Genomic DNA, 14,835 nt, shown 5'->3' with positions numbered 1-14,835 from the left:
ACAGCGCTCACCATAGCACATACCCTCCCCGATGTCTATTACCCAGCCACCCCATCCCTCCCACCCCCACCACTCCAGCAACCCTCAGTTTGTTTCCCGAGATTAAGAGTCTCTCATTGCTGGTCTCTCTCTCTGGTTTCGTCTTGTTTCATTTTTCCCTCCCTTCCCCTAAGATCCTCTGTCTTGTTTCTCAAATTCCTCATACCAGTGAGATCATATAATTGTCTTTCTCTGATTGACTTATTTTGCTTAGCATAATACCCTCTAGTTCCATCCACCTCCTTGCACATGGCAAGGTTTCATTTTTTTGATGGCTGCATAATATTCTATTGTATACAGTTACTTTTAAGAAAGCAAGGGAATCCTTGCTGCTCTCTTTCCTCTCCCCTGGCTTCTGGAGAGACCAGCAAGTGAGTGAGGAGCCAGGGTGGTAGCTCCATACCCCAGGCCTCTTGGAAATCTGTTGCCAACAACAGGTGGCATGGATTCTTTAGAGTAGAAGTTATCAGAGTATGATGGAGGGACCGCTGGGGCTCTTAAGACTTTTGTGTAATAATGCTAAAATATGATCGCCTTTTTTCATTTTCATCTTCTCAAGAGTCTACATTAGAGTTTTCCAGTACATGACATGTGATCTCACAACAGAATGAACACAGAAGCAGATGTGAGAATCTGTTTTGTGAAGCCAGACATGAAAGAGAGTTACAACACCTGTCTCCTCACTAAATTATTTCTGCTTTGGAAAATAGTTGCTTTCCATTAAAAACATATTATTTACATTAACATGCCATGAATTCATTATTTTCATTTTTAAATTAATCAACAACTATTTTTTAATTTTTCAGTTTTAATTTCTAATATAGTAAACATTGATAGATACAACCCACAGAAAAAATTCTTTGGGGTCCTCAATAACTTTGAATTGTGCAAAGGTTTGAGAATCACTGCTTTCAAGCATTGCTTCCCCAGGAAAGCTGAGTAAATGACAAGAAAACAGTACTATAGACAACATGCGGTAACAGAGGACTTCTTTTGGTATTTATTAGCTTCTTTCTCTCTTTCTTCTTTTTTTACCATAAGAAAAATCACTCCTAGCTTACAAATTACCTCTTTTTCAGATAAAATAAAGCCACCTTTTGGGCTATCCAAGTCACTCCAACCTCCCTCAGAACAAACAAGAGGCAGTCACTATAAAAGTCAGAGGTGTGGGATGCTGTTATTTTTATGTGTTTGCTCGGGTAATCCTGTGTAAAATGTAAATTAGTCTAGGCTATAAGCCTATTTATTCTCTTAGGCCCAGAAATTACAGTCCACTTTTGTTTCTTGACACCATTTATTCTGATCTGTCTCCTCTATTAGAAGATGAGCCTGATGGCAGGGATGGGTCTCACTCCCGGTATGCACAGCATCTACGCCAGGCCTGTCACATGGAACCCTCATCCCCTAGAATGATGTCATGTCATTTTGCCTGTCTGCTGCAGTCACAATGGCCTCTTGAACCTCTGAGAATCCTCGAACACCTCAAGCCCTCTCCCACTCAAGGGTTTTGCACCTGCTGTCACCTCAGCCTAACATTCTTCCATCAGTTACCTGAGGGCTTCCTACCTTTAGGCTTGTGCTCAGCCGTCACTTCTAGAGAGGCTCCCCAGAGGTCGGTAGGTGAAATCGCTCACCCCACCCTAGCCCCATCAGTCTTTACACCCTTACCCTGTTCACTCGTCTTCACTGCACTCACCACTGCCCAACATATTATGTACCATATTTTGTTGATTTCAAGATGTAGATTTGTTTTCAGATTTTAATACAAACAAAATGGAGGATGTCCTAAAAATTAGTAGTGTCTTACAACTGCCTAGGGCCTGGACTGACACGAAGTCCTTCTCCAGATCTGCGTTTGCTCCTGCCAGTACTCACGAGGGCTTCCAACTGAGATGACCTGAAATAAGTTCTGTGTGAGGGTTTTGTTTCGATCACACTGGCAGAGTGAATTTAGACCACAAACTGGTATCTACAAACTCGTGGTTCATATTCTCAGGGGAGATATTTTTTCCACCTCTTACACAGTGCCAAGGTGGAGACATTAAAGGTTCCTTGCAATCCTTCTGTGTGGAGGGACTTTTTCTTATCTTTTTACTGAAGGTTTAGGCTTTTGGTATCCTAGCCCCATGGTGTGTGTGTGCGGGGGGGTGTCTCTTATTAGACTCTCTACCTTGGGCATTTTCCCTTTCTTGGTAGTTCATAAAATAACAGTACCTCTTACAGTTCATGGCAACTTAAGAGTCTATGAAATAGGATGTATACTTGCTTTCTGTCTGCCCTCCCACTAGAATGTAAACTCCATGAGACCGGGAACTTGGATTGCTTGTTCATTTGTAGTATCTTCATTGCCTAGAACACCGCCAGGTAAGTAGCAAGCAGGCGCTCAACAAATAACTGTTGAATGAATAAACAGGAGATGGCCCCCAAATATTTGTTGAATAAACAAATGAGTAAGTTAATTTTTGTTTGGGAGCAAAAGAGCAGTACTGGCATGTGAGACTACAACAGTGAATCTGATCATTAGCCTGACCTTACTGTGTATGCATCTAAAGGCTCTTCTTTGCCTTTGTGCATGCTACTTTGCACAAATATGGTTCTGCTTATTAAAAAACAATTCTAAACAGGACACGCAACAGCCACATAAATTTAATATTCACATTAGCATTTTACGCTCTGAAGAATCAATGAAGGGTGTTTTGGGAAAGACAAATTGCAAATCACTTGATGCCAGTGATAAACCACGAAAAGGAAAAACTCCCACTGTAAGCCTTCTGGTGTGTGCTGACCCAGGGTAGGGAGGGCATCCCAAGGGAGGGGAGAGCCTGGCCAGCCAGGCTAGCCTCACTGGCAAAGAGAGAGAGTTGTGCCCTTCCAGTTCTAATATATACAAAACATAAACACTACACTTCAGGTGTCATCTGGGCTGGATTTCTTTCTTCACACACTAGATTCTAAAAACAAAGCTTTAACATTAAATCTCCTTTTTTCTAAGAATGTTGTACATTCTTCGCTCAAAAACTTTATTTACTCTTAGGAGGAAAAATCAGTTCTGTGCCAAAAGCCATCTCCCAAATATCCTTCAAATCACCATGTACAGAAAAAGGGTGATGGCAGGAAGACGGAAAGGAGCTCCTCTCCTGGGATTTGATGAGGATAAGAATTGTCTCAAATCATCAAAGCCTTGGGGAGGCTTTGTCTTCTAAAAGGACTGTTATATAAATAACCTAGTAAGGGTAAGCATGGAACTCAAAACCCTTCCAATGTGACTCATGGGAACAAGCTTTAAAGTAGAACAAACCTAAAGCTCCATAAACTTGGGAAATTTTTCAATTCACTCTTTTGTTTTCCTCATCATAAAAAAAAAAAAAAACAAAAACCTATTTCAGTAGGGCTGTTAGGAGGATTACATGATATAATACATTTTAACACCTAGTACAGTATTGAGCAAATAGAAATATTCTGTAAAAAGTTAACTATTTTATTATCATTATTACAGAGAAAAATTCAATAAAGTATGGCTATATATCACCAACTGTATTATTATTACATTAATCATTATCTTCCATCACCTGAATTCTGGGGGAAAAAAAGTTTTATTCCATATATAAAGGTAAGAAGAAAGAACTTCTACTGAAGAAATAACAGATTGGGGGCACCTGGCTGGCTGTCAGTAGTGCATGCGACTCTTAATCTCAGTGTCGTGAGTTCAAGCCCCACATTGGGCATAGAATTTAAAATAAAATTTTAAAAAGTTTTTTAAAAGAAATAACATATTGTTTAAATATCTTGACATTCCTCTCTTCCCCCAGCCACCAACTTTGTGTGAGGCATGGAGACCACACTGGTTCTACTGGACAATATTGTGCCACAAGATCAGTTGGACTATAATATCTATTAACTTCATTATTATCTATTACTCCAAAATATGGGTTTTTGTTAATTATTCCATTAATGTTTCATGTTTCCACTTATTCCAGAGCTCAGTACAACTCTTCCCTTTCTGCTATACACTATGGTATCAATGACAGTAGGTAGATGAAATGGATGGAGCAGAAAATTAACAATAACAATCTGAAGGTCATCATAATGGTTTAATCTAAAAATTAGACTTAAAAAAAAAAAACCCTCCAAAAGTGTGTTTGTGTGTGTGTATGTGCATCTTATGGGTAAAAAGCAAATAGACATTCTCTTCAAAGTCCACCTGGGATCCATCCATGTCTAATGTTTTAACATTTCAACCTGGCCTTCAGAAGAAGACACTACACTATTTGTTACAGTTTTGTTCTCTGAGAGAAAAGAAAATTTCATCACCTGAAAGAGATCTCACATTGCCCCTAAGCACACTTAAGGGCTATCATCTATATCTACCAAATCATCTATACTCTTCACTCCAACGTGTCCACCCCCTTAAAGTCGTTGTCCACGCCTTTCATCAATTCTTTATCTCAGAAGATAAGCGTCTAGGAGCCAACCAGTTGCTGCCCCTACCTGTAAGGTGAGGAATGGGGTTCTGGATCAGAGGCCGAAGCCACTGCAGAGGTGACGTTGGTGTTTTCTAGATCTTCATTCTCTAGAAAATCATGGAAAGAAAAATTCAGTATTTGAGAGGCAACACAATCATAATTATCTTGTATCTTGAAAAAAAACAATCTGGCAGTTTCAACCAACTTTCTCTTTCCAAAAATATTCTGGGCATCCACTTCTGAGAGGTCTAGTGCATTAATTATTCAAGTCCTCACACCCAAGTATTCTCAGACCAGCATACCCCATTCATGAAAAAAATACGTTCCTTTCCAAAACAAGCCCCTACAAAATTCATTCTAATTCAAGGATCACATTTCTCAGGAAGCATATGGTTAAATTAGGCAAAACATAGAAGGCCGAGTGAGATTTAGGATGAAATGCACTGGAATTCAGCATCACAGGATGGAGTGTCGCCTCTACATTCAGTAAGCTCACGTCACTGTAGCTAGGGGAAAGGATTTTTGTAATTTCTTTCACTCACTCATTCACCAGTGACTTATTGGAGAACTGGTAGGTAGCTTCACAGAGTATACAGGTGAAATGCATAATGAAGGCCATGTTCCCAAGCTCACAACAAGCCTATGGCGGGTATTTTTGCCATTTGGCAGGTAAAGACACTAAGGCACAGAAGCAGGATTCAAACCCAGGCAGTCATGCTCCTAACCCTCAGGTGCTACTAAGTTTTATGGTTTATTGATATAGCCTTTCCTTGAGCATTCAGAAAAGCATATGGTTTAGTGTATTTAGACAGGCCCTGGCTTAACCTCCTCTAGTTAAGACCACAAGAAACTGAAGCCCAAAGTCCACTTCTCAGTATGAAATACAATTTAAATGAAGTAAACCGCAAATACTGCAAATGTCAGAGTTTGGTAGCAACATAAAAGTGCAAATGATGGGCAAATATTCGTGATCCAACTTAAATCTAGTCTCACTTTTTTTATATGTGAAAAGATTATTTTTTATCAACTCACACTCTCATAAGTAGAAAGACCTTAGAGCTTATGCTACCCAATTTTCCTCTTGTGACATAATAGAAAATATATACATTAGTCTCTGCCCCCAGTTCCTGGCACAGAATTCTGAAAATCCTGATGATTTCCTAAGTGAAAAGAGCACTATGAGCATGTTTTATTCTTTGACTCTGGTTCCTGACACAGAGTTCCTAAGTCCCTTGGATCTTCTCTGGTGATAGAAGTGTCTTTTGTTCCAAAGAGGTGACTCTGAGTGGGCTCCTGGATGGGAGCTGCTCACCAGAAAGACCAAGCCATGATGAGAGGCTTGGAATTGTTAGCCCCAACCCCCATTCTCCAGAGAGGGGAGGGCGGCTGGAAATGAAGTTAATGATTGATCACACCGATGTGATAAAACCTCCATAAAAATCCCCAAAGTACAGGGTTTGGAGAGCTTCTAGGTTGGTGAACACATCCATATACTGGGAGAGGGATGTACCCCAACTCCAAGGGGACAGAAACTCCGGCACTTTAGGACCCTCCCAGACCTTTCCCTCTGTGTCTTTTCATCTGACTATTCATCTGTATCCTTTCTCACATCCTTTAATAAACTGGTAAATGTTAAGTATTTCCCTGAGTTCTCTGAGCTGCTCTAGCAAATCATCAAATCCAAGGAAGGGGGAGGTCATGGGAAACTTCAATTTATAGTCAAGTCAGACAGCAGTTGTGGGTAACCCGGGACCTACTACTTGAGACTGGCATCTGAAGTTCGGGGGGGGGTTGACAGTCTCATGGGACGAAGCCCTTAACCTGTGGGGTCTGACACTATCTCCATAATTCAGTTAAATTGTAGGACACCCAGGCGGTGTCACAGAATTGCTTGGTGTGAGGTGGAGAAACCCAGATCTACTGTCAGAAGTGCTGTGAGTGGGAGTCGTGTGAGAGTGAAGGAGAAACTCAGGAGGACTAAGCTTTCTTTACACCTCCCAACAAAGGAACTGAGTTTCAGACAATTGTCAGATGTTCCCCCAGTCTCTGCTACTTGGTGAAGAGGCCCTTTCACCAAGAGATAATGAAAATACGAAGTTCTTCCCTATGTTGACCTAAGTAGAATCTGCTTCCTAATAACCTCTGCTCTTCAATCCCTCCCCACAATATCCTTTCAAATATTTATAGCTTGCTATCAACTTTCCTGCAAGTTCCTCCACAGGCTGACCATCTCCAGTTCTCTCAATCATCCCTCAGGTGACCTCTGACCTCTGGCCTCCTTTTGTTGTCCCTCTTTGTTCCATTTGAAGTAAGGAGCTAAAATGGACAACTTCTTCAGATGTGTTCTAATCCACGCAGAGTACATGAGACTATAAACTCTTAATAAGGACACAGTATTTCTTGATATAATACTCTGAGCACTAGATTTTGTTTGTTTCCTTATATTTCCTTTTTTCTTAAGTTTTTATTTAAATTCTAGTTAGTTAACATACAATGTAATATTAGTTTCAGGTGTACAATATAGTGATTCAACACTTCCACAAATCACCCAGTGCTCATCACAAGCACACTCCTTAATCCCCATCACCTATTTAACCCATCCCCTACCCACCCACCTCCCCTCTGGTAACCATCAGTTTGTTCTCTATAGTTAAGAGACTGTTTCTTGGTTTCTTGGTTTGGCACTAGATTTTTTTAACTGCAGATTTACCCTGTTAGCCTAAATAAGTCAATCAAGATCTCCAGGGCATATAAAAATAAACTTACTCTAAGCCCAGTCTCACCTGTGCTCTATTTTTGAAACATTTTTGGAAAATAATTGACTTTTTAACTTTAATGCAGGGCTTTGCACATCTATATTATTTATTTCAAATTAACTTTTTAAAATTATACTAATGCATGCTTTACTCATTGTAGAACAAATTAAATACAGATAAGAAAACATTTACGTTTACCCTTCCAGACTTTAATATACAAATAATCCATTATTCAATGTAGAAAAATGAGCAAAAAGAAACAAAAAACAATATAACCAACCACAATCCCATTAGCCAAAGATAATCTTTGTTAACATTTTGGTGCATATCCTTTCAGAAATATATTTATATTTTATAAATATACACATACATACATATGTGTATATATATATATATATAGAGAGAGAGAGAGAGAGAGAGAGAGGGAGACAGATGTATATACATTTATATGTTTATATATTTTGCCCCCTATCTCCATTCATTAATTTTGTGTGGGGCATGAAGACCATAGGTTCTACTGGAAAATACTGTAACATGAGTTGACCAGTTGGGACTATAATACCCACTAGCTCAAGGTTCTCTAACATACAGCTTTTCATTAATTATTCCATTAATGTTTCAGAGTTTCCACTCATTCTAGGGCTCAAATCTTATACACACACAAACACACACATATATATTTCTTTTTTTTTAATGAAGATTTTATTTATTTATTTGACAGAGAGAGACATAGCGAGAGAGGGAACACAAGCGGGGGAGTAGGAGAGGGAGAAGCAGGCTTCCCGCGGAGCGGGGAGCCCGATGCGGGGCTTGAACCCAGGACCCTGGGATCATGACCTGAGCCAAAGGCAGACGCTTAACGACTGAGCCACCCAGGAGTCCCCATATATATATATTTTGTGTTTATATTTCTGAAAGGACATGCACGAAATGTTACTGAACATTATTCATTTTTCAGAGTCAATGGAAATGATACTATATCATAATTTTAAATGACTGTATATTATCCAATAATCTATACTAAAATTTCTTTAACCAATCCTCAAGTCTCTATTGTTAGAGCTGGAGTTTGTTTCAAATCTTTCACTGTCAGAGATGATGATATTATATTAGAGATGTCTACACCCTTTCTTTTTTTTATTAACATATAATGTATTATTTGTTTCAGGGGCACAGGTCTGTGATTCAACAGTCTTACACAATTCACAGCACTCACCATAGCACATACCCTCCCCAATGTCTATCCCCCAGCCACTCCATCCCTCCCACCCCCCCACCACTCCAGCAACCCTCAGTTTGTTTCCTGAGATAAAGAATCTCTTATGGCTTTTCTTCCTCTCTGGTTTCATCTTGTTTCATTTTTTCCTCTCTTCCTCTGAATTTGTTTCTCAAATTCTGCATATCAGTGAGATCATATGATAATTGTCTTTCTCTGATTGACTTATTTTGCTTAGCATAATACCCTCTAGTTCTATCCACGTCCTTGCAAATGGCAAGATTTCATTTTTTTGATGGCTGCATGATATTCCATTGTGTATATATATATACGTACCACATCTTCTTTATCCATTCATCTGTCAATGGACATCTAGGCTCTTTCCATAGTTTGGCTATTGTGGACATTGCTGCTATAAACATTGGGGTGCACATGTCCCTTCGGATCACTACATTTGTTATCTTTGGGGTAAATACCCAGTAGTGCAATTGCTGGGTCGTAGGGTAGCTCTATTTTCAACTTTTTGAGGAACCTCTACACTGTTTTCCAGAGTGGCTGCACCAGCTCGCATTCCCATCAACAGTGTAAGAGGGTTCCCCATTCTCTGCATCTTCGCCAACATCTGTTTCCAGACTTGTTAATTTTAGCCATTCTGACTGGTGTGAGGTGGTATCTCATTGTGGTTTTGATTTGTATTTCCCTGATCTACAACCCTTTCTTAAGAACCTCCCCTGTCCACAGCCTTGAAGGGGCAGTCCCTGTGACCAATGTCTACTATGCTAGCCATGCTTATTGGTTTTGGGTGAACATATGCCCAAAAGTCAGTCCAATTCTCTTCCCCAAAATCTGGGGTTGGTACCACAGGCCAAAACAGACTGTGAAGAGCCTCAGGTAAGGGACAGAAATGCCATTTGGGAAAAACCTTCACAGGCCAAGTAGAAGCAGATGACTAAGCATTGAAGACAACTGTTAGAGATAGGAAAATGATCATTCATGAAAGAGAAGTAGAAACAAGGGACTTTGGGGTCCAAGAGGAAAAGAGACACAGAAAATCTACCTGAACACTTTCTAATTCCCATAATGTCCGTGCTTCCTGCAATTGGATTCTGTAAGATTTATGTCCTAACAGTAAGCTTTCTTTCTACTTTTTATTGTAAAATATATCATACATACAAAAGATGGCATGAAAAGGAGACACAAAGCTAAAAATGTTAATACCAATCCCTACTTAGTCAGTAATGAGGTAAGTATTCATACATTAGAAGTCCTCTGTCTAATGCCCCTTCCCAATCATATCTCCCCATATTCTGAATTCTGAGTAAATTATTCCCTTGTCATTCTTTATATATTTTAGGTATATTAATTACTGCTTTGTAAAAACTTCTCTATTTTCTTTTTCAAATTTTTATTTAAATTCTACTTAGTTAAAACTTCTTTATTTTAGAAAAATTTAAATACGCACAAAATCAGAGAACAGTGGAACAGAGATTCATGTACTCATTATCTTCTCAACAACATTTTACATCTTGTTTCTTTTGTCCCCTACCTCCTGCCCCACCACCACACACACAGTGGATTATTTAAAGCAAAGCGAAGACATCATTATATTCATTTAGAACACATCTCTAAAGAAAAAGACTTTCAATATAGGTATAGTACCATTATCGTTCCTACAAAATTGGCAATTCCTTAATATCATTTAATACACAATCCACATTCAAATGCCTCCAATTGTCTCAGATTTTTTTTCTAACAGCCAGTTTGTTTGAAATCAGGATCCAAATAAGGTTCACACACTAGATTTAGTTTATATGTGTCTTAGGTCTCTTAATCTATATCATTCCTCACCCCATTGTTTTTCATAAAATATATTTGTTGAAATGAAAAGTCATATGACCTGCAGATTTTCCCACATTCTGAATTTGGCTGACTGAATTTTCATGATTTCATGATTCTTCTATTCACTGTAATTACCTGTAAATTGATCTTAGATCTAGAGCTGTGCTGTCTAATACAGTAGCCATTAGCCTGTAGCTCAATTTAAATTAATTTAAATTAAATAAAAATTAAAATTCAGTCTCCTAGTCTTGGATACATTTTTTTTAAGATTTTATTTATTTATTTGAGAGAAAGAATGAGATAGAGAGAGCATGAGAGGGGGGAGGGTCAGAGGGAGAAGCAGACTCCCTGCTGAGCAGGGAGCCCGATGTGGGACTCGATCCCGGGACTCCAGGATCATGACCTGAGCCGAAGGCAGTCGCTTAACCAACTGAGCCACCCAAGCGCCCTCAGTCTCCTAGTCTTATTAGCCACATTTCAAGTACGCCGAAGGCAGACGCTTAATGACAGGTTGCTAGTGGGTACTGGATAGCACAGAAACATTTTCATCATCAAAGAAAATTATTTTGGATGGTGTTGACCTAGAGATTTAGATTCAGGTTCAGTTTTGATCTCACAGGACTACTCCAGACATGGCACATTAAGTTCCCATTGCATCACATCAGGAAGCACAAAATATATGCTTGTCACAACTTTAATGACATAAAGATTGGTGAGTGGGTTCATGTTTTCAGCCTTTATTTCACCTAATGGCTTTAGTAGCCATTCATGATCACTGTCTAAAATAGATCCATCATTTCATTAGAGACTAGAAAATGATTTTCATAATTCTAGCACCTTCTACATTTATGAGTTAGAATTCTTCTATTAAAAAAAAAAATCTCCTTCCCATCAACCATTTGGTTACTCTGAAGTATTACTCATAAAAGAAAGGCAGGATAAAAAATTGAGTCTTCCGGGGCACCTGGGTGGCTCAGTCGTTAAGCGTCTGCCTTCGGCTCAGGTCATGATCCCAGGGTCCTGGGATCGAGCCCCGCATCGGGCTCCCCGCTCCGCGGGAAGCCTGCTTCTCCCTCTCCCACTCCCCCTGCTTGTGTTCCCTCTTTCGCTGTGTCTCTCTCTGTCAAATAAATAAATAAAATTAAAAAAAAAAATTGAGTCTTTCCTAATTGTCAGAATACTAAGTTAGAATCATAGCAATCTCCATATAATGATTTGGAGGTTTTGTAAAGTATTGTTAGAAACAAGCAGTTTTTAACATATTTTATGTGTTTCAAGTTTTCCTAGTTTTGGCCATTGGGAGCTCTTCAGAGTTGGCTCCTGTGTCCGAGTAGTCTGGCTTATAGCAAAAGTTCCAGGCTCATCTTATAAATGCTCTGCCCCAGCCATTTCTCTAAGGAGTCCCGGTTCTTTCTGATGAGAAAAGGTATACACAGCAACCACATCAAAAAGGGAACCGTGAGAGGTGCCTGGGTGGCTCAGTGGGTTAAGTGTCTACCTTCGGCTCAGGTCATGATCTCAGGGTCCTGAGACTGAGCTCCACATCAGGCATCCTGCTTAAACGGGGAATCTGCTTCTCATTCTCCCTCCGCCCCTCCCACTCCATGCTCGTTCTCTCTCTCTCTCAAATAAATTACATTAAACTAAATTTTAAAACGGGAACCATGAGTTAATGGCTTTGCCTAATACATTCAACAGACCTTTACTAGGTCCCTGCTACGTACCAAGCACCATATTCCATCCTGGGAATACAGTTAAATTAGACATGACTTGTGCCCTTAAAGAGCTCAATCTACAGAGGAAGAGAAACTCATAAACAGACAATTGTAATACAAATGTGTTATTATTTAGAACAGAATTATGCCCTTGATATCACAGGAACATAGGGGGTATTTAATTTAGGGAAGAAAGGTGATCAAAGGACTTTTCCTGAAAGATATGGCAATTATGCTATCTTAAAGAACAAGGAGGACTTGCCCACAGGCAAGGGCATTGAAAAAGGGCATTGTAGGTAGAGAGGATTCAATGAGCAAAAGAACACACACCAAAAAACACCATGGCATAACTATAGAACAATGATGAAAAAATTAATGAAGACACAAAAAAATGGAATGACATCCCATGTTCATAGACTGGAGCTTCAGACTGTTAAAATGTCCATATTAGGGGTGCCTGGGTGGCTCAATCGGTTAAGTGTCTGCCTTCAGCTCAGGTCATGATCTCAGGGTCCTGGAATTGAGCTCCATGTGGGCTCTCTGCTCAGCGGGGAGTCTGCTTCTCTCTCTGCACCCCCCCCCACTTGTGCTCTCTCCCTCTCCCTCTCTCTCAAATAAATAAAATCTTTAAAAAAAAAAAGGAAAGAAAGATAAACAAAACTGGAGATATCATACCTCCTGGTTTCAAAATATATTACAAAGTTACAAAAATTAAAAGAGTATGGCATAAAGACAGACCTATAGACCAATGAAACAGAGTAAGAGTCTAGAAATCTATCTGTACATATATGATCAATTGATCTTCAAAAAGGGTACCAACAATACACAATGGGGAAAGGATAGTCTCTTCAACAAACTGTGTTGGAAAAACTGGATATCCACATGCAAAAGAATGAAATTGGACCCTTATTTCACACCATACAAAAATAAACTCAAAATGGATTAAAAACATGAGACTTAAACTATAAAGCTCCTAGAAGAAAACGTAGGGGAAAAGCTTCATGACATTGGTCTCACAACAAAGCTTCATGATTTTATGGATATGACACCAAAAGCACATGTAACAAAAACAAAAATAGACAAGTGGGACTACATCAAACAGAAAAGCTTCTGCATAGCAAAGGAAACAATCAACAGAGGAAAAGATAACCTATGAAGTGAGAAAAAATATTTGCCAACCATTTATCTGAAAAGAGGTTAATTTCCAAAATAAATTTAAAACTCCTATAACTCAATAGCAAAACAATCCAATAACCCGATTTAAAAATGGGCTTAAGACTGGAATATACATTTCTCCAAAGAAGACATCCAAATGGCCAAGAAGTATACGAAAATATGTTCAACATTACTAGTCATCAGGAAATGCAAATCAAAACCACAAAAATGAGATATCATCTTACACTGTTAGGATGGCTATTATCAAAACAACAACAACAACAACAGACAAGTATTGCAGAGGATGTGTAGAAATTGGAACCCTTGCACCTACATGAGAATGCAAAATGGTGTAGCCACTATGGAAAACGGTATAAAGATTCCTCAAAAAATTAAAAATAGAATTACCATATCATCTACCAATCCCATTTCCAGGTATTAATCCAAAAGAATTTAAATCAGGATCTCAAAGAGATATTAGCACTCCAATATTTCAGTGTAGCACTAGTCACAATAGCCAAGATGTGATAACAACCTAACTGTCCACTGACAGATGAATGGATAAAGAAAATGTGGTAGATACATACAATGGAATATTATATTTTTTAAGAGAAGGAAATCCTGCAACATGTGGTAACATGGATGAACCTTGAGAACATTATTCCAAGTGAAATAAGCCAGTCACAGAAGGACAAATATTGCACAATTCCACTTATGGAGGTATCTAAAATAGCCAAACCCATAAAATCAGAGAATAGAATGATGTTTGTCAGGGCCTACAGGGAGAGGAAAATGTGGAGTTGCTAATCAATGGGTATAAAATCTAAATTATATAGGATGAGTAAGTCCTAGAGATGTGCCGTACAATATTGTGCCAATAATTAACAATACTGTATTGTACACAAAAAAATTTAAAGGAAATATTTAGAAGCACTTCACAGAAATAAAAAGAATAAACATTAGTAAAATAAACAAAACACCACGGCTGTTCAGTGTGTATAGCAAGTTCAGTGTGTGCAGAGACCTGAGCCAAGAGACACAAATCCCATCGATTCAACTCAATACTTCACGAATCCCTAACAAGTGCCTGGCTCCACACTAGATCCTGGAGATGATGCACTAAAGCAGACACAGTTCTGGCCCTCATGAAGCTTTCAGTCCAGCAGGGAAGACTGAGAAGGACCTCTATCCCACAGATGATCAAAAATTTTAAGCTTAAGTTTAAGCTAGGAAATGACATGGTCAAATTTGTATTTTTGGGTAGGATTCTATAGCAGCTGATGGTAAGAGGGATCTTACCGGATCAGATAGGAGACCTTGGCAAAGTTCACATGAGAGATAATGAGGACCTAGTAGTGATATCTGAGACAGAGTAGAGAGGACTCGATTAGAAAATCATTAGGTGGTCAAATTTGTTTTTAGGATGCCCATGCTGGCCACGCTTATTTCCTTACTAAATGTTCACAAACCATTTGTGACATATTCTAGAACTTCGCTGAGAAGCGGCTTCAAGTTTAATGGTCTACAGATTCTGGATTCTAATCTCTTTTCCCCTTTGGAAATTGATACAGAGGTTCATTTCTAGTCCCTGACAGTCCTCAAAGATAGCACACAATTATAATTGCAGGTTCTTTCAGGACCCTGGATGTAGT

The 14,835-nt window shown here is 39.0% G+C and overlaps 1 protein-coding gene across 1 annotated transcript in view; it reads right to left on the bottom strand.

Annotated features, from left to right (window-relative positions):
- TMED8 (transmembrane p24 trafficking protein family member 8) overlaps positions 1-14,835 on the bottom strand; it is a 35,341-nt gene that overhangs the window by 5,421 nt on the left and 15,085 nt on the right. The window contains exon 2 of the mRNA XM_021679911.1: positions 4,528-4,609. Coding sequence (XP_021535586.1) covers positions 4,528-4,609 — 82 coding nt within the window. The remainder of the gene's footprint in view (positions 1-4,527; positions 4,610-14,835) is intronic.

The sequence above is a fragment of the Neomonachus schauinslandi genome, chromosome 9 (genome assembly GCF_002201575.2).
Source record: "Neomonachus schauinslandi chromosome 9, ASM220157v2, whole genome shotgun sequence".
NCBI lineage: Eukaryota > Metazoa > Chordata > Mammalia > Carnivora > Phocidae > Neomonachus > Neomonachus schauinslandi.
This window is presented reverse-complemented; position numbering and strand designations above follow the sequence as displayed.